This window comes from Macaca mulatta, chromosome 19 (genome assembly GCF_049350105.2).
Source record: "Macaca mulatta isolate MMU2019108-1 chromosome 19, T2T-MMU8v2.0, whole genome shotgun sequence".
Lineage (NCBI taxonomy): Eukaryota > Metazoa > Chordata > Mammalia > Primates > Cercopithecidae > Macaca > Macaca mulatta.
Window position 1 is genome coordinate 48880618 of NC_133424.1, and position 24136 is coordinate 48904753.

At 43.8% G+C, this 24136-nt stretch overlaps 1 protein-coding gene across 1 annotated transcript in view; it reads right to left on the reverse strand.

The window, feature by feature from the left end:
• Positions 1 to 24136, reverse strand: part of LOC144337089 (uncharacterized) — a 36321-nt gene that overhangs the window by 751 nt on the left and 11434 nt on the right. Inside the window, exons 4-6 of the mRNA XM_077979911.1 lie at positions 21401 to 21568; positions 13143 to 13414; positions 6775 to 12791 (exon numbers count right to left, since the gene is read on the reverse strand). Of these exons, the coding sequence (XP_077836037.1) occupies positions 6775 to 12791; positions 13143 to 13227 (6102 nt within the window). The 5' untranslated portion in view covers positions 13228 to 13414; positions 21401 to 21568. The remainder of the gene's footprint in view (positions 1 to 6774; positions 12792 to 13142; positions 13415 to 21400; positions 21569 to 24136) is intronic.

The following is a 24136-nucleotide window of genomic DNA, read 5'->3' on the forward strand; positions in this document are numbered from 1 at the left end:
TAACTACTTTCAAGCACTTCCAGCTAGATGACCACTCTAAAATAATCATTAGATATACCTTCCACTGTATTTTCTGGCAATCTCAAGGAAGTGCCAGCGTCGAAGAATATTAGTTTTAATGAAATTTGTGCATTTTTGCACAATTAGAATTCAACCCAATGAAAGAATCAAGAATCAATACCTTTTAAATAAGAATGATTAAAGAAAATCACAAGTTACACATTGTCAAATCACCATCCATTATGTCAGTGTGATTATCCATTATAATTTACATTTCTATGTCCATTTTTTTTTTTAACTTTTAAGCTCAGGGGTACATGTGCAGGTTACACAGGTGAACTTGTGTCATGGGGGTTGTACAGATTATTTCATCACCCAGGTATTAAACCTAGTACCCATTAGTTATTTTGCCTGATCCTCTCCCTCCTCCCACCCTCCAACTTCCAATGGGCTGCAGTGTCCGTTGTTCCCCTCTATCCATCCATGTGTTCTCATCAATTAGGCCCCACTTATAAGTGAGAACATGCGGTATTTGGTTTTCTGTTCCTGCATTAGTTTGCTAAAGATAATGACCTCCAGCTCCAGCCATGCCCCTGCAAAGGACATGAGCTTGTTCTTTTTTATGACTGCAACTATGTCCATTTCTTGCATATAGGGAATCCAATATCCTATTCATTTATTCTCAGTTTTATAGTTAACACTTTTTTCCCCATACAAAGTTAAGTTTTACAATAAAATCTAACACAAGACAGAATAATGAGTTCTGTAATAAAATAAGCCATTGCAATAGGTTGCTATTCCTCCAGCTAACTATATATGCATGTTAAATGTAAGGATATACCTTTACCCAACATTTTTGAAATTATGCTACCAGGAACACCATTAGTACTTGATGGTACTTTTATTAAGGCTTCTTTGCTTAAACAAGTTTATGAAGTACTGAATATTAAATCTCTGTCTTGGAACAATGAAAAGCTCATTATCAATCAAACAAAGGAATAATGAGCCGTGGCATAAAGAACATTTTAAAATGTTACCATGGAACCCGCATTCCTAATACCTGTAAACATCTTTGGGAAAAGTTGCCAGATCCAAAGCGAGTGACTCTAGGGTTGGAATTTTCAGACATTTCCTGTGATTAGCCATGAGTCCATGACAGCGCACATCATGACCTGTAATTAGCTTCTTTTATCTGAACGTAGAGCTGCTATTTTTCTACAAAATGAAAACTCTTTCAGCCTAATCTTTCTATAAATATACTTCAGTGTATTTAAATCTTTTTTGCTTTTGCAGTTGACAATTATGCAGTTGCTTACAATTTTCACTATTATATAAAGAGTAATGAGCTTTGCTTCTGTTTTCTAGTGTACATGTGAACAGTAGTCTCTAATTGCTGAGGCATAGGCTGTAAACATTTTCAGCATTGGTGCATATAGCCAACTTCTTCAGTTTTGAAATATCTGACAGCTCAGTCAAAACTGAAGTGGGTGCTATACTTCTCCCGGTATATGTTTTAGTTTTTATTTTTCTAATCGCTAGTGAATTGAGTGTTTTCCACAGATTTTTACTTGACAATTATTAATTATGATTTTTCCTAGTTGTGCTTTTTGCCTGCTTATTCATTTGTTTTCCTACTGATAAATAAGTGTTTTAAAAAATCATATTCTGGCCGGGCGCAGTGGCTCAAGCCTGTAATCCCAGCACTTTGGGAGGCCGAGACGGGCGGATCACGAGGTCAGGAGATCGAGACCATCCTGGCTGACACGGTGAAACCCCGTCTCTACTAAAAAATACAAAAAAACTAGCCGGGCGAGGTGGCGGGCGCCTGTAGTCCCAGCTACTCGGGAGGCTGAGGCAGGAGAATGGCGTGAACCCGGGAGGCGGAGCTTGCAGTGAGCCAAGATCACGCCACTGCACTCCAGCCTGGGCGGCAGAGCGAGACTCTGTCTCAAAAAAAAAAAAAAAAAAAATCATATTCAGGATCCAAATTATTTGTTTGTTTTATAGGATGTCTTCATTTTTTCCAAACTGATGATTTATGCTGTTTTTTGTGTTCAGTATCCCCAATGCCAACAATTTAAATGTCAATTTAGTCAGTTTTCACTCTTATCAAATATTCTTATTATTTTTATTCATAATTTTATTGTACTCTGGTTTTCTAAATATCAGTCAAATTATCTGCAAGTTAAAATGAAAATGCCTTTTCTAATATTTATATAGATTTCTTTAATTGAAATAGCTTTAGTTATCTCATATATTGGGAGTGATACCAGGCTTTGAGTATTTTCCTTCAATTTAATGGAAATTACATCAGCAGTTCACATTAATCTAATGTTTCTTTTTGGTTGTGGGTGAATCATCTGTGTTGTATGTAAGTAGCTTCCTATGTTAGAAATGCCTCATTTTTTCTTTTCTTTTTTTTTCTACTACCCACTCATCTGTTACTCTTTTTTTAAATGCCATTTTATTATCTGTTGCTATAGTCATATACTATTCCTCTTTAATTTATTGATATATTAATTGATATATTTCTTGATTTTTAAACATCCCTGGAATAAACCCTGGTTGGCCAAGGTATATTATTATTTTGATACCTACTCAGTTTCATTAGTTAATATTTACTTAGAATGTTTACATCTACAGCCAGGTGCGGTGGCTCACGCCTGTAATCCCAGGCGTGGGAGGATTAATTCCAATTCTTCGAATCACTCATTCCTAAGGTTCATAACCCAACTGTTTAAATGTAAACTGTCTTGTTTTGTTATTAGGTAGTGCTGCATAACAAATTACCATAAATGGAGGAGGTTAAAAAACATACATTAATGGATTGGATTAATTGGATTAATTAATTCCTCCACCTTTGGGAGGCTGAGGTGGGTGGACCACGAGGTCAGGAGTTCAAGACTAGCCCAGTCAACATGGTGAAACCCTACCTCTACTAAAAATACAAAAATTAGCTGGGCATGGTGGCGGGCACCTGTAATCCCAGCTACTCAGGAGGCTGAGGCAGGAGAATCACTGGAACCTGGGAGGCGAAGGTTGCAGTAAGCTGAGATCACATCACTGTCATATCACTGCACTCCAGGCTGGGCGACAAAGTGAGATTCCATCTCAAAACAAACAAAAAAGAAGAAGAAGAAAGACTGTGGGATGGCAAGGAATGTAGTGCCGCATAACTCATTCAATGGGGCCATCAATCCCGTAAGTGTGAGGAACTGAATTACGCCAACAAGTACAAGAGCTTGGAAGAAAACCCTAAACTCCATAAAGGAACACAGCCTGGCTGATATCCTGATTGCAGCCTTGTGAGATCCTGAGCAGAGAACTCTTCCTCAGCCAAGTACAGACTCTAACCCATGAGAACTATGACATCATTAATGTATGTTTTTTAACCTCCTCCATTTGTGGTAATTTGTTATGCAGCAATACCTAATACCAAAACAAGACAGTTTACATTTAAACAGATGGGTTATGAACCTTAGGAATGAGTGATTTGAAGAATTGGAATTAAGACTCCGGCATAACACTAGGTACTAAAATGGAAATAACTTCTTCCCTCCGTATTTACAAATTATGAGCCTTACTTGGGTTTGAGGTATGAACTTATTTGAGCTGCAAGGTACAGAAATATCAAACCAGGAATAAACAGAACTTCCCAACGACTGAAAATCATGGGGTACAAAGTGGGGAGGGGAATGGAAGGGAGAGGCACCACTTCAATTCCACTGAAATTTTCCACACAGGAAACTTCAGTTATCATGAGCTCACAGTCCAAAGTTAGGAAACAGTCCAGAAAACAATCCACTATGAGTAGACAACAATGGACAGAGCCAAATTTACACTTCTTCCTCTATCAGAAAATATTAATACTGCTTGGGGGTTATATTATAGCCCTTGTTAAAATATTAACGGACAACAGATATAACAAATATGAAGAAAGGGCCGGGCGCGGTGGCTCAAGCCTGTAATCCCAGCACTTTGGGAGGCCGAGACGGGCGGATCACGAGTTCAGGAAATCGAGGCCATCCTGGCTAACCCAGTGAAACCCCGTCTCTACTAAAAAAAATACAAAAAACTAGCCAGGCGAGGTGGCGGCGCCTGTAGTCCCAGCTACTCGGGAGGCTAAGGCAGGAGAATGGCGTAAACCCGAGAGGCGGAGCTTGCAGTGAGCTGAGATCCGGCCACTGCACTCCAGCCTGGGCGACAGAGCGAGACGCCGTCTCAAAAAAAAAAAAAAAAAATGAGGAAAGAAAATACTGTTGAAAGCACCAGAGAGGTTTGAAAAAGACGGGTTAGACCTTAAAGCACTTACCGGGTTTGGCACAGCGAAAGAAAATGAGTAATCTGACAACTAGGTCAGAGGAAATTAAAAGAGAAGTCAGATGGATAGGAAAACATGAGAGGCCAAGAAGCAACGTTGTTGAATGAGCAGTGGAAACCGAGATGTATTGTAATTGGATGCTAGAAGGAAATTATAGATGGAATGATGGAGAAGAAGCAAAACGTTAGCATTTGAGAATTTTCTTCTTTTTTTTTTTTTTTTTTTTTTAAGAGACGGAGTCTGGCTCTGTTGCCCAGGCTGGAGTGCAGTAGCGCGATCTTGGCTCACTGCAACCTCCACCTTCCGGGTTCAAGCAAATCTACTGCCTCAGCCTCCCGAGTAGCTGGGACTACAGGCGCGAGTCGCCAGGCCTGGCTAATTTTTTTTGGTATTATAGTAGAGACAGGGTTTTACCATGTTTTCCAGGCTGGTTTCTAACTCCTGGGCTCAGGCAATCCACCTGCTTTGGCCTCCAAAGTGCTAGGATTACAGGCATGAGCCACCGCGCCCGTTCGAGAATTTTCTAGTATTGAAGAAAGGCATGATTCCCCAGGTGGCACAATAAAAACCAATTATATTCTGGACTGACTTCCGGAATGGTTAAGTGAGGAGTTTATGAAATCCTCTCCTCCTAAAAGCAATGATAAAAGTGTACAAAGTTGTCAAAAACCACTATTCAAAAACGCTGGAAGCTGATCAAGAGCATGGACACAATTAAGAAGCATTTGTTGAAAGCAAGTTTACTGACTCTTGGAAAGAACAGTGGGATCTGTGGTATTTTAGCCAGGTGCTGCTCCCATCCTGCCCGCCCCTCCCCTCAAGTCTACCTTCAGGCCTGGCAGTTCGACCGTACTACCAGAGGGGGCAGAATGGAGTTAGTAGCAGACATGAAAAAAATCCATGCCCTGAGTACTGCTGAAAACAATGGAGAACTCAGTGACAAACAATCAGAGAATTCTAATAATAGCCTGAGCTCCATACCGGTTAGCGTAATTAACAAAATGGCAGGCCAGACAGTTACAGGAAGAACCATGGAATGAGACAGCAAAAGAGGGCCTTGCTAAGATCCCACAGGTTCCTAGAGGTCTGGAAGGCTGTGCACATGCACACAGCTGTGGCTGCTCAGGAGAAAACCAAAAGGGGCCTGGCGTGGTGGTTCACACCTGTAATTCTAGCACTTTGGGAGGCTGAGGCAGGCGGATTGTTTGAGCCCAGGAGTTCGAGATCAACCTGCACAATGTGGTGAAACCCTACCTCCACAAAAAATTAGCCAGGTATGGTGGTGTCTGCTTGTAGTTCCAGCTACTCGGGAGGCCGAGGTGGGAGGATCACTTGAGCCTGGGAGGTCGAGGCTGCAGTGAGCTGTGATTGCAACAATGCACTCCAACCTGGATGACAGAGAGTGAGACCCTGTCTCAAAAAAGTCCCCAAAATAAAAACAAACAAAAAACACGGGATACTTAACTTTTATTTAGGGGCTCATATAAAAAGACTTATAATCATATACGTATACATATAATCACCTTTAAGGTGATTAAAAATCTAACATTATGAACAAAACAAATCAACAGATATAAAAAGCTCCATACATTTTCAAAGACAAGTTCTATTTCTTTTTTTAAGGAACTGATATGACGTATCAAATATGTAAAATATAATACAGAAGGAAATTAGAATATAATCTCATATATAAATATAGATGCAAACTTTTTTTTTTTTTTTTTTTTTGAGAAGGAGTCTTGCTCTGTTGCCCAGACTGGAGTGCAATAACGCGATCTTGGCTCACTGTTACCTCCACCTCCCGGGTTCAAACAATTCTCTTGCCCCCCAAATAGCTGGGACTACTGGCGCCTGCCACCACGCCCAGCTAATTTTTGTATTTTTAGTAGAGACAGGGTTTCACTATGTTGGCCAGGCTGGTCTTAAACTCCTGACCTCAGGTAATCTGCCTGCCTTGGCCTCCCAAAGTTCTGGGATTACATAGGCGTGAGCCACCATGCCCGGCCAGATGCCTCCAAGACCTTCTAAGGAAAGGAATAGTAGCCAAAGAGAAAGAGTACCAGGGCAGACTTTTCTACAAAAAAGTGATCAGATACTGGCCCTTGCCCTCTAAAGGTTATACTGCACTGACTGAAAAATTGTCCCCTTTAGGACAAAGGGCATCGGTTTTCTCTGGCCACTTTCCAAGGGATTCTAGGCTTGAGGAGGAAGAGAAGCTAGAATATTTGTTACAGCTGAGAAATGTCACTTTATTCAGTATACAGTAGCAGGTTTCTGGAGCTGAATGAAGATGAGTCTTCATCTAGCTCCACCTCAAAGCAGGGAACAAGTAAGGAGGCTTAAAATCTGTGGCCCAGGCTCATTTTCCCATAGAATCCCAAAGTCCTAATATTAAGCCCAATCATAGTAGGAGTAGGCATACTGGGCAGCCTCTCAATACAGTGAGGACTGACTTGCGGTAGGCTTTTCCAGGCAAGTTGTAGGAAGCCATACTGGGCAATGCCCTCAGGTTGGATAGTATGGACATTGTTCTGCCCAGGGAGGGGTACCACATCCTGGAACTTGAGGGGACCTGCAGGGTCATGGGAATGACCACAAAAGAGGTGGTAGAACAAACGCTCACCATATGCCAGCTCCTTGGTCTTCAGGGCATTTTTGTAGATGGTCTCTTGGGGTTGAAGTTCCTCTCTCTGCAGTAACTCTAGTAGAAGCCTCTGGATTCTAGGGGACTTAAGTTGGTACAGGTCCATGAGCTGGTAGAACTGTTCCATCCAAGCAGCACTGTCTTTTGCATATCGCTGCTGCAGCATCCGCAAAACATGGTACAGTGCCACAAACGTCTCCCACAAAGGCATCTCTTCCTTCTTTTTAGAGATGGATTGTGCCTTCTTCTCCAACCTGGGCAATTTAGGGGCCCTGCCCTTACCCTTAAAAGCCCCGAGATCCTTCTGAAACATTAGTGCTGGAGTTTGTTTGTCCACAGAGGCATGGGCACCTGTGAACATGTCTCTTGTGGCAGGATAAAAATGTTGCATCTCCATCTCTTTGAGGGCATCAGATAACCGTTGTACCTGCGCACTCCTGTAAGGCTCTTCCAAAAGATGCCGGTTCATAGCCTTCGGGACTTGAATCCTCTTGGTAATTGGTGGTATCACTGGAGCAGGGATGGGCAGTGCTTCCTCCTTTGCCGAAGGGTGAGATTTGGAGATCTCACCCTTCCTCCTCAAGGCTGGGAAGTCCTTCTCAAATACCAAGGCTAGAGATTTCTTATCCACAGAGGGACAAACAGCTGTAGGAACATCCCTTGTGACTGGATAAAGGTGCTTTATCTCCTTGAGAGCAGTGGATAACTGTTGTGCCTGCTTCTTCCTATGGGACTCAGCTAAGAGATGCCAGCTGACAGCCTGTGGGGTCTGAGTCCTCTTGATGGCTGATGGTAATACTGGTTTGGGCACAGAGGACAGCCCCAACCATTTCTGTGTTTCTTTTTTTCTAATTGGAGGGATCTCTTTTAAGTGCACCGGACTCAAAACTTCCTTACAGAGTTGTAATGTATCAGTGGGACTTAACTCTAGGTTCTGCCTGAGATGTTTAGCAATGACCTTAAGATTGGACATACGCATCCATTTCAAGTGTCTCTTTGAAGTAAAGTCTCTGAGGATCTGACTCAGTCGATGAAAACTGTCCCTGGAAAGTTGCTTTCCTGCTTCCAACCTTTGTAAGGCATTGTTAATCCAATCCTCGTCTGAGAAGCTTGCTTCTGAGAAGGCCAGCCTTCGATATCTCCTATCTGGCATTTCAGGTGAAAAGGCTGGGACTGGAGCTGGAGCCTGACCCTTAGTTTCCCCCATCAAAGAATCCTGATACCCCAAGAACCACTTCCATCTTTCACCTTTGTGTCTGTGTTTAGGTTTGTGTGGTTCCATGGAAGTATCAGATAATTGAAACTCTGGCCTGTGGAGACCTTCTGGGACCGGGGTCTCTAAGCCTGTTTCCATGGCTTGTAAAAACATACCCCTGGCTTTCTCCAAGAGTTCATTCTCTTCTCTTCCCAGTGAACTTGTCATGGGGTGTACTCCAAGAAGTTGACGGCCCTGTCTGTTTTCAGAATCCAAGTGATCCTCTAACACTTTCAGGGGTGTTCCCTCTTTTTCCTCCAGGGTTACCTGGAATAGTATTTTGGAGGGGCTCTTCAGAACTGTTGGCCACATAGCCTTGTCCATAAGTCTGGAGTCTCTCCTTACATCAAGCAAGCCCTCTTTCTTAAAATGCATTTCTCCTTTAGCTGTACCCTCGCTTTCCTCAGCAAGATCCTCACCTTCTATCACCAGCTTGGATAATCTCACCTCTTCCTTTGGGAACTTTGTTTTCAATACTCTCTCCTCTTCTGAGAACATTGCCTCCATAAGTCTGCTCTCCTTTTCCTTCTCTTCACTCAGGCTTTCCACATCCTTCTGCCTTTCCTCCTCCTCCTTCTCTTTTTCCTCCATTTCCTCTTCCTCTTCCTCTTCACTCAAGCTCTCCTCCTCCTCACTCAAGCTCTCCTCCTCCTCACTCAGGCTTTCCTCCTCCTTCTCACTCAAGCTCTCCTCCTCCTCCTCACTCAGGCTCTCCTCCTCCTCTTCACTCAAGCTCTCCTCCTCACTCAAGCTCTCCTCTCCCTCCTCACTCAGGCTCTCCTCTTCCTCCTCCTCACTCCAGCGCCCCCACTCCTCTTCGCTAAGGCTCTTCTTTTCTTCTTGTGGGCCCTCTTTTTTCTTAATCAGCCTCTCTTTCTCTTTAGTCAACCTCTTTTCCATTTTCCTTTTTTGAGTCAAACCCTCTTCCTTTAGCTTCTTAGTCAAGTTATCCTCCAATTCCTCTTCACTCATACTTGCTTTCTTCTTCTTAATCAGATGTTTCCTTTTCTCTTTCTTGGGCAGAATCTCCTCCTGTTTCCCTTTCTTAATTAGACCTTCCTCTGTTTCCTTCTCAGTCAAGCCCTTATATAAGTCCTTTAATAGTATAATTCTGAGATTATCTAATAACCACTTCATCTGAGTCTTCTTTAGTTCACGCTCCTCAACTTTCTTCAGAAGCTCCTCTACCTGCCTTTTTTCTAACAAATTTGTCTTCTGAAACTCCTTTAACATAGTCTGTACCTGGATTTTATTGAATAGTATATTTTCCTGGACCTCCTCTAATAACTTTTGGTCCTCCTCTGAGCTCTCTTTATCAGTTAGCATTCTCTCTTTGGTGACCAGTCTGTCTACTAGTTTCCTATCTTTCTGAGCCTGTTCCTTCTCTTCTTTAATTAATTCCCTCTGTTCCTTAAAAAATTCCCACCTGTCGCCATCAATTTCACTCTTTTCTATAATGGATGATGTCTCTCCCTCAGTTATTTCTCTTTCTTCTGAAGGAACTGTAACCAATTCTCTAACTATTCGTGCCAGGATCCCAAACAGTTGATTCTCTTTCATTCTTATATTTTCTTCCGTGAAGCGAGTCTCTTTCTCTTCAGAACCAATCCCTTCTTCCATATCCAGTTTTCTCATTGCCTGTTTTCTTTCCTTTTTGGTTTTCTTTTTCTTCTTGGCAACATCTCTCTCCTTCGTCATAATGTCATAGGCCAGTTTCCTGTCTTCCTGGGACAATTTGCCCTCTTCTTTCATAATTTCTTTCTCTTCCTGGGTTATTTTTTTCTTTTTCTCAGTTATGCCAATTCCTTCCCTGGCCATTGCCTTTTCTTTCTCAGCAATATCACTCTCTTTCTTGGCCAGTTTACTGTCTTTTGGGGCTTGTCTCTTTGCCAATGCCCTTTTCTCTATTTCCTTGGCCTCTTTCTCTTTTTCCTGGAACTGTTCCTCCATTTCACCAGCCTGTTCCTCCTCTTCTAAGGACAATTTCTCTTTTTTCCAGACTCTTTTTTTTGGCTCTACCTCTTTCTTCTTTTTCCAGGCCCGTTTCTTGTCTTTCTGACTCCATACTCTCTCTTCGTGGGCCAGTTTCTCCTTTTGTAAGGCTAGTTTTTCCTGAATCCATTGTTCTTCTTCCTCAATTGCTTTCTCATCTTTCTCAGTCTGTTTCTTCTTTTTCTTAGCTTTTTTCTCTTTTCCTATGGCCTGTTTCTCTCCTTTTGGGGACCCTTTCTTGATTTCCTCTGTGATTTTTTCCTCTTCTGAGACCCGTTTTATTTTTTCTCTGGCCCATTGTTTTCTTTTCTCAGCTTCTTGCTCCATTTTTTGAACTAATTTCTCTTCTTCTTGTGACAATTTCTCCAGTTCTCCAAACTTTTCATTGTCTTCTAGGTACAGTTTCTTTCTTTCCCAGGCTAACTGTTTGCTCTCCTCTTTTTGAGCCTGCCTCTCTGTCTGGTCTTGTTCCTCCTGCTCCCCATAAAGGGCCTCTTTGCCAAACCATTTCTCTTTTTGGATTAATTTACTCTCTTGCTCTGCCAACCTCTCCCTTTCTAATGTCTGTTCTCTCTCTTTCCCAGACAGTCCTTCCTCTTCTCTAGACCAATGATCCTGAACCAGTTTCCCCAGTTCCCAGGCCTCTTGCTCCTCTTCCTCAACATGTTTCTCCTTTTCCCAGATGTGTTTCTTCCTTTCTCCAACTTGTTTCTCTATGTCTAGGATTAGTGCTTCCTTTTCCTCAGCCACTTCCTCCTCTTCTTCAGCCACCTCCTCCTCTTCCCCAGCCACCTCCTCCTCTTCCCCAGCCAGCTCCTCCTCTTCCCCAGCCAGCTCCTCCTCTTCCTCAGCCAGCTCCTCCTCTTCCCCAGCCAGCTCCTCCTCTTCCCCAGCCAGCTCCTCCTCTTCCTCAGCCAGCTCCTCCTCTTCCCCAGCCAGCTCCTCCTCTTCCTCAGCCAGCTCCTCCTCTTCCCCTGCCACCTCCTCTTCCTCAGCCAGCTCTTTATCTTCCTCAGCCAGCTCCTCCTCTTCCCCTGCCAGCTCCTCCTCTTCCTCAGCCAGCTCCTCCTCTTCTCCAGCCAGCTCCTCCTCTTCCCCAGCCAGCTCCTCCTCTTCCCCAGCCAGCTCCTCCTCTTCCCCTGCCAGCTTCTCCTCTTCCTCAGCCAGCTCTTTCTCTTCCCTAGCCAGCTCCTTCTCTTCCCCAGCCAGCTCCTCCTCTTCCCCTGCCAGCTCCTCCTCTTCCCCAGCCAGCTCTTTCTCTTCCTGGGCCCTCATGCTTTCCTCCTGGGCCTGCATCTTTTCCCATTCTGACCTTTCCCTTTTCAGGATTGGCTGCTTTTTCCTGATCACTTTCTTTCCTTTCCCTAGTAGTTGTCCCCTTTTTCCAGTTAGTCTTTTTTCTTCTAGGACTAACTTCTGATCTTCCATAATTAATTCCTTTTGTGGGGAAGCAAGTATTTCTTCTTCCTGGGCCATTTTTTCTTCTGGATGGGTCAGTTTCTTTTTATCTTTGGTTGGTTTCTTCTTTCTCTGCATTTTTTCCTCTGGTTTTGTCAGTTTCCTTTCTTCCTTAGCTATTTTCCTTTCTTGCTTGGCCAGTTTCCCCATTTTTCTTTTAAATTTCCTTTTCTCCAAGACTAAGCGATCTGCTGGGAAAACAGCTTTCTTTTTCTTTTCTTCTTGAGAAAATTTCTCATCTTCCTTTAATGCTTTTTTATCCTCTTGTTCTGTCAATACTCCTGTCCTTTTGTCCTTGACACCCCCTCTAATGACTTGTTTTGTTATGGTGGGTGTTTCTTCCAATACTCTGTCATCTAATTCTAATGAGACTGAGCTTGAATCCTTTAAAAGGGGGCATATCTCTTGGAAGAGATTCCAGCTGGGCTGTCGGTCAGCAAGTATCACCCCAGCCAGGCCTACCAATTCTTTGCCCAGATCCCTTAACATTCCTGGATGGGAACTTGCTATCCTTGAAGTGACAAGAGAGCAAATGTCATCCCTCCAAGATCTGGTGTCTGGTCTACTTGCGTGTCCAGGGGTCCCAGCCAAACCCCGGGTCTTCTTCTTTTCACTTTTCTTCCATTTACCTTCTTCTTGCTCATCAATTTTTATGACATCTTCCTTAGGTTCTTCTGTAGTCACCTCTGAAACATCCTTCAAATCTTGTTTCTCTTTCCACTGCACATCTGCTATTCTGTGGCTTTTTCTCATTGCCTTTTTCCAAAGCCTTTTAATGTGTTCTTTTCTTTCCAGCTTAGAGATCACGTCTCCATAATCTTTCATGCTACCTTGATCTATGGCTTCCATGGTGTCTGTGGCCTCTAGGGCTTCTGTGGCCTCCATGGCCTCCATAACTTGTAAAATGACCTCCTTCTCTGTTTCAGCATAATCCTGGGATTTGACTGTGCTTAAAGAACTCAGTGGTAGCTCTGGCTCTAAGGTAACATGTTGGGTTTCAACTTGCTCTGATTTCCTGGCCTCTCTTTGTTCACCTGCATCTTCTGAAGGCATCAACATGGAAATAGACTTTCCCAACTTTGTCTTTCTGTGCTTCCTGGCAACTCTCAGGTCCTTTTTAACTGCAGAGATATTGGGAGAAAAACAGTTAACAGAAACACAGAGGTATTGAGTAAGATCCTTTGTAAAATCTAATTCAGTGAGCTACCATAAGAGATACAAAGCAGGGGGACTGAGGCTTTATGATATGGAAATGCATGGTTTCATCCCGCCATCCATATTCTAATGAAATAAGAGCTTGGTATTTGCTGTGGGATAGATCTTTCTCAGGAAGGTCATTTTCTGTGAATAAGATTCTCCCACTGAACTCCATTCTCACTAGTATCCTTTCATATACCTTGGCCTCATTCACCCTGCATTTTGGGGCCCTGAGGTTGGCCCCAAACATGTTCCATACATCACCCCATACATACTAAGCTTTCTGCTCCTTTCTTGAAAATGTCTCTTTCTTTTCTTTGGTTTGGTGAGCTTTACAGTTTCTAACAAAGGTACGAGCATGTCTTTAGAAAAGACCTTAAGTTCTTCAGACCATGGTATATCCAAAGAAAAAGTAAGTGACTTTTCTCTTTGTAACAAGGTCAAGTTTTCACTTAGCTGCTGCTCCACATGAATAAGCAGGGACTGTATATCTTCAGCTTGAATATTCAGCAGTTGTCCCAGAGTGATTTCCCCGATAATTTCTTGCCTATATAAGTCAAGGGAAAAGGAGGACAGTACTAAGCTAGTGATAGAACAAAATTCAAAAAAAACAAGAAGTTACAATGGAAGAGAGGGATAAAGTAGTAATTTAGAACAGGCTGAAGTAAAGTCTGGTTAAAGAAGAAAGAATGTGGCTGGACACAGTAGCTCACGCCTGTAATCCCAGTGCTTTGGGAGGCCGAGGTGGGTGGACGACTTGAGGTCAAGAGTTCAAGACCAGCCTGGCTAATATGGCAAAACCTCATCTCTACTAAAAATATAAAAATTAGCTGGGCATGGTGGTGGGCGCCTGTAATCCCAGCTACTCAGGAGGCTGAGGCAGGAGAATTCCTGGAACCCAGAAGGCGAAGGCTGCAGTGAGCCAAGATAACATCACTGCACTCCAGCCTGGGTGACAGAGTGAGATTCCATCTCAAAAAAAAAAAAAGGCTGAAGGATGGCAAGGAATGTAGTGCCACATAACTCGTTCTCTTGTGCTTTGCTTTATTGTGCTTCACAGACACTGTGTTTTTTACAAATGGAAGGTCTGTGGCAACCCTGCCTAGAGCAAGCCTGTCAGCATCATTTTTCCAACAGCGTGTGCTCGCCTCTTGTCTCTGTCACAGTTTGCTAATTTTGACAGTATTTCAAACTTTTTCATCATTATTATTGTATCCATTTTGGTGATATGTTATCAGCGATCTTTGAAGTGACTATTTTACTTGTTTCACGGCACCATGAGCCGCACCCATGTAAGACGCTGAACTTAATCAATAAATGTTGTGTGTATTCTGACTGCTCTATTAACCAGCCATTCCCCCACCTCTTCTCCTCAGACCTCGCTATTCCCTGGGACACAACAATATTGAACTTAGGCCAGCTAATAGCTCTACAATGTCCTCTAAGTGTTCGAGTGAAAGGAAGAGTCACATGTGTGTCACTTTAAATCAAAAGCTAGAAATGATTAAACTTAGTGAGGAAAGCATGTTGAAAGTCAAGATAGGCAGGAAGCAAGGCCTCCTGTGCCAAACAGTAGGCCAAGTTGCAAATGCAAAGGAAATGTTCTCGAAGCAAATTAAAAGTACTACTCCAGTGAACACACAATGATAAGAAAGCAAAACAGTTTTATTGCTGATGTGGAGAATGTTTTAGTGGTCTGGATAGATCAAACCAGCTACAACGTTCTGTTAAGCCTAAACCTAATCCAGAGCAAGGCCCTAACACTGTTCAATTCTACGGAGGCTGAGAGCTGAGGAAGCTGTGGAAGAAAAGTTTGAAGCTAGCAGAGAATAATTCATGAGGTTGAAGGAAAGAAGCTGTCTCCAGAACATAAAAGTGCAAGGTGAAGCAGCAAGTGCTGATGGAGAACCTCCAGCATGTGATCCAGAAGACCTAACTAAAATAACTGATGAGGGCGACTGCATTAAATAACAGATTTTCATTGTAGGCAAAACAGCCTTCTATTCAAAGAAGATGCCTTCTAGGACTTTCATGGCTAGAGAAGAGTCAGTGGCCGGCTTCAAAGCTTCAAAGGACATGCCATGTCCTGTTAGGGGCTAATGCAGCTGGTAACTTTAAGTCAAAGCCCGTGTGTATTTGCCATTCTGAGAGTCCTAGGATCCGAAAGAATGGTGCTAAATCTACTCTGCTCATGCTGTATAAATAGAACAACAAAGCCTAGATGACAGCACATCCCTTTATAGCATAGTTTACTGAAGATTTTGAGACCCACTGCTGAGAAAGATAGATCATTTTCAAAATATTACTGCTCACTGACAATGTGCCTCATCACCCAAGAGGTGTGATGGAGATGTATAAGGAGATTAACGTGGTTTTTCATGCCTATTAACACAACATCCATTCTGCAGCCAATAAATCAAGGATTAATTTTGACTTTCAAGTCTTATTTAAGAAACACATTTTGTATGGCAATAGCCACCATAGGTAGCAGTTCTTCTCATGGATCTAGGGAAAGTAAACTGAAAACCTTGTGGAAAAGATTCAACGTTCTAGATGCAATTAAGAATAGCTGTGATTCATGGGAAGAAGTCAGGTATCAACATGAACAGAAGTTTGGAAGAAGTTAATTCCAACCCTCATGGATGACTTTCAGAGGTTCAAGACTTCGGTGGAGGAAGTAACTGCTGCAGTTACTTGTAGTGGAAATAGCAAGAGAAATAGAATTAGAAGTGGAGCCTCATGATGTGACTGAATTGCTGCAACCTTGTGATCAAACTGGAATGGATGAAGAATCTACTCCTGGTGAAGATGCTTTGAACATTGCTGAAAAGACAAGGACATTAAAATATTACATTAATTTAGTTGATACAGCAGTGGCAGGGTTTGAGAAGACTGACTGTAGTTTTGACAGAAGTTCTATTTGAGTAAAATGCTATCCAACAGCACCACATGCTGCAGAGACATCTTTCATGACAGGGAGAGTCAACTGATGCAGCAAACTTCTTTGTCTTATTTTAATAAAATGTCATACCCGCCTCAACCTTTAGCACCCACCAGTCAGCAGCCATCAATATCAAGTCAAGACCATTCACCAACAAAAAACATGACAACTCGCTGAAGGCTCAGATGATCATTAGCAATTTTTAGCAATAAAGTATTTTTAATTAAAGTATGTGCATTGGTTTTTTTTGAAGATGAAACTTCGCTCTTGTTGCCCAGGCTGGCGTGCAGTGCTGCGATCTCGGCTCACTGCAGCCTCCGCCTCCCGGGTTCAAGTGATTCGCCTGCCTCAGCCTCCTGAGTGGCTGGGATTACAGGCGCCCAGCACCACGCCCAGCTAATTTTTGTATTTTTGGTAGAGACAGGGTTTCACCATGTTGGCCAGGCTGGTCTGGAACTCCTGACCTCAGGTGATATGCCCGCCTTGGCCTCCCAAAGTGCTGGGATTACAAGTGTGAGCCACCGCGCCTGGCCTGTGCATTGATTTTTTTAGATATAATGCTACTGCACACTTAATAGACTACAGTCTAGGGTAAATATAACTTATACGCACTGGGAAACCAAAAAATCCATGTAACTTGCTTTACTGCAGTATTCACTTTATTGCAGTGGTCTGGAACGAAACCCACAATATCTCTAAGGTATGCCTGTAGTCAGTGGGACACATGATGCTTCTTTGGTTGGGAGATTTGTGGACATGAGTCTTGAGGAATCTTGAGAAATTGAAGAAATGATGGAAAGACAGGCTAGTCAGCGGTCAGAAGGAAAGGGGTAGGTGCTGAGTAAAAGAGCAAATTGAAACAAAGAACAAAGTGGGAATTTATTTATTTATTTATTTATTTATTTATTTTTTGAGACTGAGTCTCACTCTGTTGCCCAGATTAGAGTGCAGTGGCACCATCTCAGCTCACCACAACATCTGCCTCCCAGGTTCAAGCGATTCTTGTGCCTCAGCCTCCTAAGTAGCTGGGACTACAGGCATGCACCACCACACCCGACTAATATTTGTATTTTTAATAAAGACAGGGTTTCACTATGCTGGCCAGGCTGGTCTTGAACTCCTGACCTTGGGTGATCTGCCCGCCTTGGACTCCCAAAGTGCTGGGATTACAGGCATGAGCCACCATGCCTGGCAAGAATAGAATTTAAAAAGGATTTTAGAAATGGGAAGACACAGTCAGATATTGGAGGATAGGAGACGGAAGGAACCAGAAGAAGAGAAGGTCACCATCCAACTTACTGCATTTTCCGGAGAGTTTCTTGTTTCTTCAGCAGTTGTACCAGCCTGGTCTTGGTTTGGATGCCTGTGACTCTTACCATAAGGTATAAGGCCTTAGCCCGCACATTCTCATCACTGTCCATCAATCCCATAGTCAGTGGAATAGCAAAATGATGGTTCATGAGGCCTAGCCTATCCAGTACCTCCCAGGCTAGCTCACGGATATGTGGATTGGAATGGGTTGTATCTTGCAGGAGGCGATGGGCAGTCTTAGAAACCAACTCTGAAGATATCTGGCAAGTGGCAAAAATACGTTTAAGTACCCTAAAATATCTCTTGTATTCCTCTACAGAGCAGTAAATTGTGAGGTTGAGGATGGCCTCTATTAAATCATCCATAAGCCTTCCACTATAGTTTCTTCTCATCCAATTTTGGTTTGCCATGCTTTCAAGAATATCAAGGGAAGTTCCTTTTCGCTTCTTGGATTTATCCTTCTGTTGACTCCTTGACATTTTCTCTTCTACTAGAGTCATAGATGACAAGTCCCAGTCCTTAACTTGGTAGGATGAATACAGATCACAGCATAGGAAGACTGGGGTACCCTCAGGCCAAAGGCGGGCACGGATCACTGAGTTAGGGATGTAGCCATCGGGAGCAAAGGGCCATTGCCGCCCTTGACCAAAGAAGCACCGTAGCATTTGGTAGGCATTGAATCCATCCCAGCCAGCCAGCTGCAACTGAGCAGGAACCTCATGTCGGGGACGATTATGCTTGGAATCAAGAGTAGAGAAATCAATATCCTTAGCCTCAAACAAAGGAAATTTGGTCTTTTGAATCACAAGGGACATGCTTCTCTCTTCTTCTACAACATGAGGCACAGTATTGTCGAAGGCAATGAACCGTTTGTTGACAAGGGTCTCTAGCCCCTGTAATTCCTGCCGCCCTCTTCCAAGGTAGACAAATCTGGGTACAAATACTGTTTCAAACATAAAGAAGAAGCTAGGAAGGAAGGGTTTAGGGACTTCTTGTATTTCATCTGCATTTTTTAGGATACGCAGGTGAACCAGCTGAGCTGGAGGGAGAAGCTTTAAGCAAGATACTATGTAGATACTCTGGTTGAAAGTCAACAACAGGTCACCTCGATTATTGGCAAAGCAGAGTGGGCCAAAATGCAGGGCTGAGTCGATCTCGGTTACAAGTCTACCGTGGAAGTCCCAGATCCGGACTGAGCCATCAATGCCACCTGTGACAAAAAGTTTCAGGGGAAGGCAGACATCAAATGAAGTGATGTCACACTCATGCAGGCATTTTGTCTCTCTCCACACAAAGCTCTGTTTTGATTCTGAAGATGTCAGAGAGCCTTCATAGTGCCAGAGACGCCAGCAGTAGCTTTCAGTGATGGCACCCACAGAACCTGGCAAGAGTATCACATGTTTTAGGGGGCAGCCACAGAGGATTTTGCTGACAGGCTGAAGGACTACCTTGTTCACCTGAAGCACGGCCTCTGTCAAGTGTATGATGTTATCCATGCCATAGGAACAGAGCAAGGCATTTTCCTGAAGGCCTTCCAGGGTAGACAATGCCAATACTGCCCCAGAGTGAACAGTCTTCTCTATTCGGGCACGACTGTAGTGGGAAAGGATTCTCACAATGCCACTCTCATGCCCACAGAACATCAATCCTCCTAGGCCTTTTTGCAGATGGGACCTCCCATAAGCCAAGCATCTTACTCTATCCTTACCGTCTGCTGAAGTGCACACAAGATACTTGACTGTACAAGGAGAGCGTGTTGCATCAAACACCAGCACCTCTGAACTGCCTAATGCCACAAAGAGCTCCTCTCTCTCTGAGTCATAGGCCCAAGCCAAAGCCTTATCCATAACAAGTAGAGGCCAGGTGATAACCAGGAGATCCCCTGTTACTGGAGATAAGAAGCGCAATAAACCATCCTCAGTGGCACATAGAATCCGAGTCCAGTTATGGCCGCAGCAGACCCGCTGCACCTGCTGGGGAGCAGAACCACAGACATTGAAGAGGCTATAAAAGTAGGGCAGGTGATGCAATGAAAAACTGTAGGTGGTCTGGCAGAAAAAAGTGGTATTATCAATAAACTGCAGTCTCTGAAGATCCTCGTCAACATTCAGCTGCCGCAGCAAGTTCCCATAAGTGAGATTCCATTCCCTCACTGTGCCTTCACTGCCTGCTGTTAGTAAGGTGTGGATCTCTGGCCGGCTATGGATACATATCACTGATGAGGAATGGGCTTGAAAGCTGTGGAGGAAGTTACCCTGGTCTAAACCCCAAGCGTGGATCTCTCCAGCCGTGTTTCCAGCGTAGAAATTGCCCTGAGAGACACAAGTAAAGGAGCAAGTGATGGAAGAGCCACTGGCGACAGGCGTGAACTTCTTCACTTCTTCCAGCTGGCCCTGACCCCGGTGAATGAAGACCCTCACTGTATCCTCACACAGAGCCAACAGGGATCCCTGGGGGCCATTCAGGGAAAATCCCTGTACAAGCTCATGATTAGCCATAGGGACTATTTGAGCCATCTCGATGCTCCTGCCATTTGGTAAGATAAACCAGGTAACCACAGCCCCCAGGGTACCACATAGCAGCAACTCAGTTGCTGGATCATAGAAGAGGCAGCTGGTGGAGAAATGACAGGGCACTGTACCCAGACATCTGAACCCTTGATGGTGATCTCCAAAAAGCCTTAGGCGCATGTCACCACAGTAAGCAATTAACATGTGGTAGGAACCTGTGTGGACCATTGCTTGGATGGGCGGCAGCTGATCCATCACGCGAAGCCTCATCTTCTCTACCATTCCTTTCATTTCTGTACCCTTTTTCTGTATCCAAAGTACTGCCTAGAAGAGGATGAGAGATGAAAGCCTGACTGTGGAGGCAGATCATTTCCCAAAGTGTGGGGTAGGGAAGGCTGAATATTCAGGTCCCTGTTCCCTCTGGTGTGACTAAGGAAAGACTAGAGAGCTTGACTTTAGGAGTCTCCTAGTACAGCAGCCCCCACTTACCCATGGTTTCCCTTTCTGTGGTTTCAATTACCTGTGTGGTCAACTGCAGTCCAAAAATATTAAATGAAAAATTCCAGAAATAAACAATTCATAAGTTTTAAATTGCATGCTGTTCTGAGTAGCAGGATGAAATCTCAGGCAGTCCCATTCCATCCTGCCTGGGATTTGAATTATCCCTTTGTCCAGTCTATCTACACTATATACCCTATCTGCCTGTTAAGTCACTTAGTAGCCATCGCAGTTATCAAATTAACTGTCATAGTATTGCTGTGCCTGTGTTCAAGTAACCCTTATTTTATTTAATAATGGTCCCAAAGCACAAGAATAGTGATACTGGCAATTCAGATATGCCACAGAGAAGCCACAAAATGCTTCCTTTAAGTGAAAAGGTGAAGGTTCTTGACTTAATAAGGAAAGCAATTGTATGCTGAGGTTGCTACAATCTATAGAAAGAATTAATCTTTTCGGACCGGGCGCAGTGGCTCATGCCTGTAATCCCAGCACTTTGGGAGGCCAAGGTGGGCGTATCACGAGGTCAGGAGTTCGAGACCAGCCTGAACAACATGGTGAAACCCCGTCTCTACTAAAAATACAAAAATTAGCCAGACATGGTGGTACGCGCCTGTAATCCCAGCTACTCAGGAGGCTGAGACAGGAGAATCACTGGAACCTGGGAGGCAGAGGTTGCCGTAAGCCGAGATCTTGCCACTGCGCTCCAGCCTGGGCAACAGAGTGAGACTCTGTCTCAAAAAAAAAAAAAAAAAAGAATCATCTGTGAAATTGTGAAGGAGGAAAGAGAAATTCATGCTAGTTTTGCTGTTGCACCTCAACGGCATGCATTATGGCCACAGTGCATGAACAGGCTTAGTTATGATGGAAAAAGCATTAAATCTGTAGGTCAGCCACATGAACAGAAACATGTTCCAATTCATGGCAGTCAGGTTTGGTACTATCTGCAATTTCAGATGTCCACTGGGAGCTTGGAATGTATGCCCCATGAATACGCGGGGACTACTATACTAGGAATTGGGTATATGATAGAAGCACCATGTTCAAGGCCCTTTTCTTGGCCTTCAGTGTACTTTATGGGGAATATGAATTCTGTGGGCCTAATAACATGAGGTGAAGAAGGATCACTGCATCCCGTCAAACTGGGATATGGAGATGAGTACTAAAATGAGCTAATTCACAGTCACTACCATCATTCTAAAATGAGGGCAGTTCAGGTGTGATTCATGTAAATTGGATTAAGAAGGAGAGGGGGGAAATGAGGTGGCTTCACCTGCATTTTTCCACCAGGTTCCATCCAGTTTAAGGAGATAAAACAGTTGACCTTGATGGAGTAGTAGAAGCAGACAAAAGGCTTGTTCTGACGATGGTGAGACTCCCGGTATAGAGTCTCAGGCCAGTCACTCAGTAGAACCACATCATTCTTTGGTTCTTCATCAATCTGAGAGAGAAGAATGACCTGAGTTAAGAGTTCTGAGTCCTCACTCATTCATTCATTTAAGAAATATTTACTGGCCAGGTGTGGTGGTTTGCACCTGTAATCTCAACACTTTCGGAGGCCAAGGCAAGCAGATAGCTTGAGCCCAGGAGTTCAAGACCAACCTGGGCAACACAGCAAAGCCCCATCTCTACAGAAAATACAGAAATTAGCTGGGCATGGTGGTGCATGACTATAGTCGCAGCTACTCAGAAGGCTAAGACAGGAGGATCGCTTGAGCCCAAGAGGTCAGGCCACAGTGAGCCATGATTGTACCACTGCACTCCAGTGTGGGTGACAGAGCGAGACCCTGTCTCAATAAGTTAAATAAATAAATAAATATTTACCAAGAGATGAGTGGTCATTTGTTGTTTTTGAGCTAACCAACATTTACCCTACTACTGGAAAGCAGCATTTGAGGAGTCATCCCTCCCTCGCCCTCAGTTTGCAACAGAATACATCTGTATCGATCGGTCTCTTCTATGCTTTCTCAACCAAGTTTCCATTTAAAAAAGTAAGCCCTTATGTCCTAAAGTATCCAATCTACATAATGAATTAATTTCTCTCCTAGTCATCTAGAATGCTACCAGTTATAAGGCATTGAGAGAAAAAAAAGTAGCCCCTCAAATCATGTTCTGTGTTCCATGGTTCAGATGAAGAGCCACAGTTGAGAAAGGCTGACAGGTTCTATGAAAGACCCTGAGGGTACAGTGCTGAGCAAAACAGACATGGCTCTGACTCTTAAGAAGATGAGTCCAGGGGGGAAACAGATATTAAACAAATAACTAACAACTGAGTATACAAAACAAGTAAGTGCTTACAAAGAAAGGAATACAATTCTGTATGAGTATGACAGAGGAACCCAACCACGGCAAATATGTATACATGTCACAGTTGGAATCACTTTTTTTTTTTTTTTTTTGAGAGGGAGTCTTGCTCTGATGCCAAGGCTGGAGTGCAGTGGCACGATCTCGGCTCACTGCAAGCTCTGCCTCCCGGGTTCACGCCATTCTCCCGCTTCAGCCTCCCAAGTAGCTGGGACTACAGGCTCCTGCCACCACGCCCGGCTAATTTTTTGTATTTTTAGTAGAGACGGGGTTTCACCGTGTTAGCCAGGATGGTCTCGATCTCCTTACCTCGTGATCCGCCTGTCTCGGCCCTCCGAAGTGGTGGGATTACAGGCGTGAGCCACCGCGCCCAGCCGGAACTACTTTTTTAAGTTCCAACCTACATCAAAAGGACCACTCTTGTTAGAATCACACCCACATAATACACCACCTTTGGGAAACTCATACTTCACAGTATGTAATAGAAGACCGCCATGTGTGGCAGACCTTGTGGCATGCACTTCTGTCTCTTCTCTTCTCTTCTCTTCTCTTTTCTTTCTTTCGATGGAGTCACGCTGTGTCGCCCAGGTTGGACTGCAGTGGCGCAATCTTGGCTCACTACAACTTCCGCCTCCTGGGTTCAGGTGATTCTCCTTCCTCAGCCTCCCGAGGAGTTGGGATTACAGGCACCTGCCACCATGCCCAGCTAATTTTTGTATTTTTAGTAGAGACAGGGTTTTGCCATGTTTGTCAGGCTGGTCTCGAACTCCTGACTTCAAGTGATCTGCCCACCTCAGCCTCCCAGAGTGCTGGATTTACAGGTGTGAGCCACCGTGCTCGGCATTCTGTCACTATTCTTATGTGTACCCAAGGGGAATGTGTGCTATTTATGGAGTTAGCTGTGTGTCAGCTCTTCTGGCCATGTGGGATGTGTGTATATGTATGTACCTATCAAGGGAGTTACATCCCTTTTAATAGGTTACACAGTAGAACATATACAATACATACTACCTTCCAGTGATGTAGCAGATGTCTGTAATACACGTACATGAACTCCTCATGCTGATCAGCCAAAACTTGAGTTCATGAAGTTTACTTTTGGGGTCACCCTTCTCAGTAGCTGCTTGAACTATACCTGCCTCCTGAACAATGCTCTGTGGATCTAACTCTCCAAGCTCTCTGCATCAGAATTTGTGCTCTGACCACCTAAGGTGGAAGGTATAATACTAAATCAACTGAAGTATTAAAACAACTTTACTTATAATGTCCATCATACCTGCTTCCTGCATCCACAAAGGATTTGAGACTATACTGAGGCCAACATGTATCTACAACTCAGAATCTCTCTTCTTTCTGTATTCTTTTTTTTTTCCTTTCTCTCTTGCTCGCTCTTTTTTTTTTTTTTAAAGAGACAGTCTTGCTCTGTTGCTGTTGACCTGACTAGAGTGCCATGGTGTGATCATAGCTCACTGTAACTTCAAAATGCTGGGCTCAAGCAATCTTTCCACCTTAGCCTCTTGAGTAGCTGGGACTATAGTCACACACCACCACACTTGGATAATTTTATTTTTGTAGAGATGGGGTCTCGCTATGCTGCCCAGGCTACTCTTGAACTCCTGGGCTCAAGTGATCCTCTTGCCTTGGCCTCCCAAAGTCCTGGGATTACAGGCGCGAGCCACCATGCCCAGCCCTACCTGTATTTCTT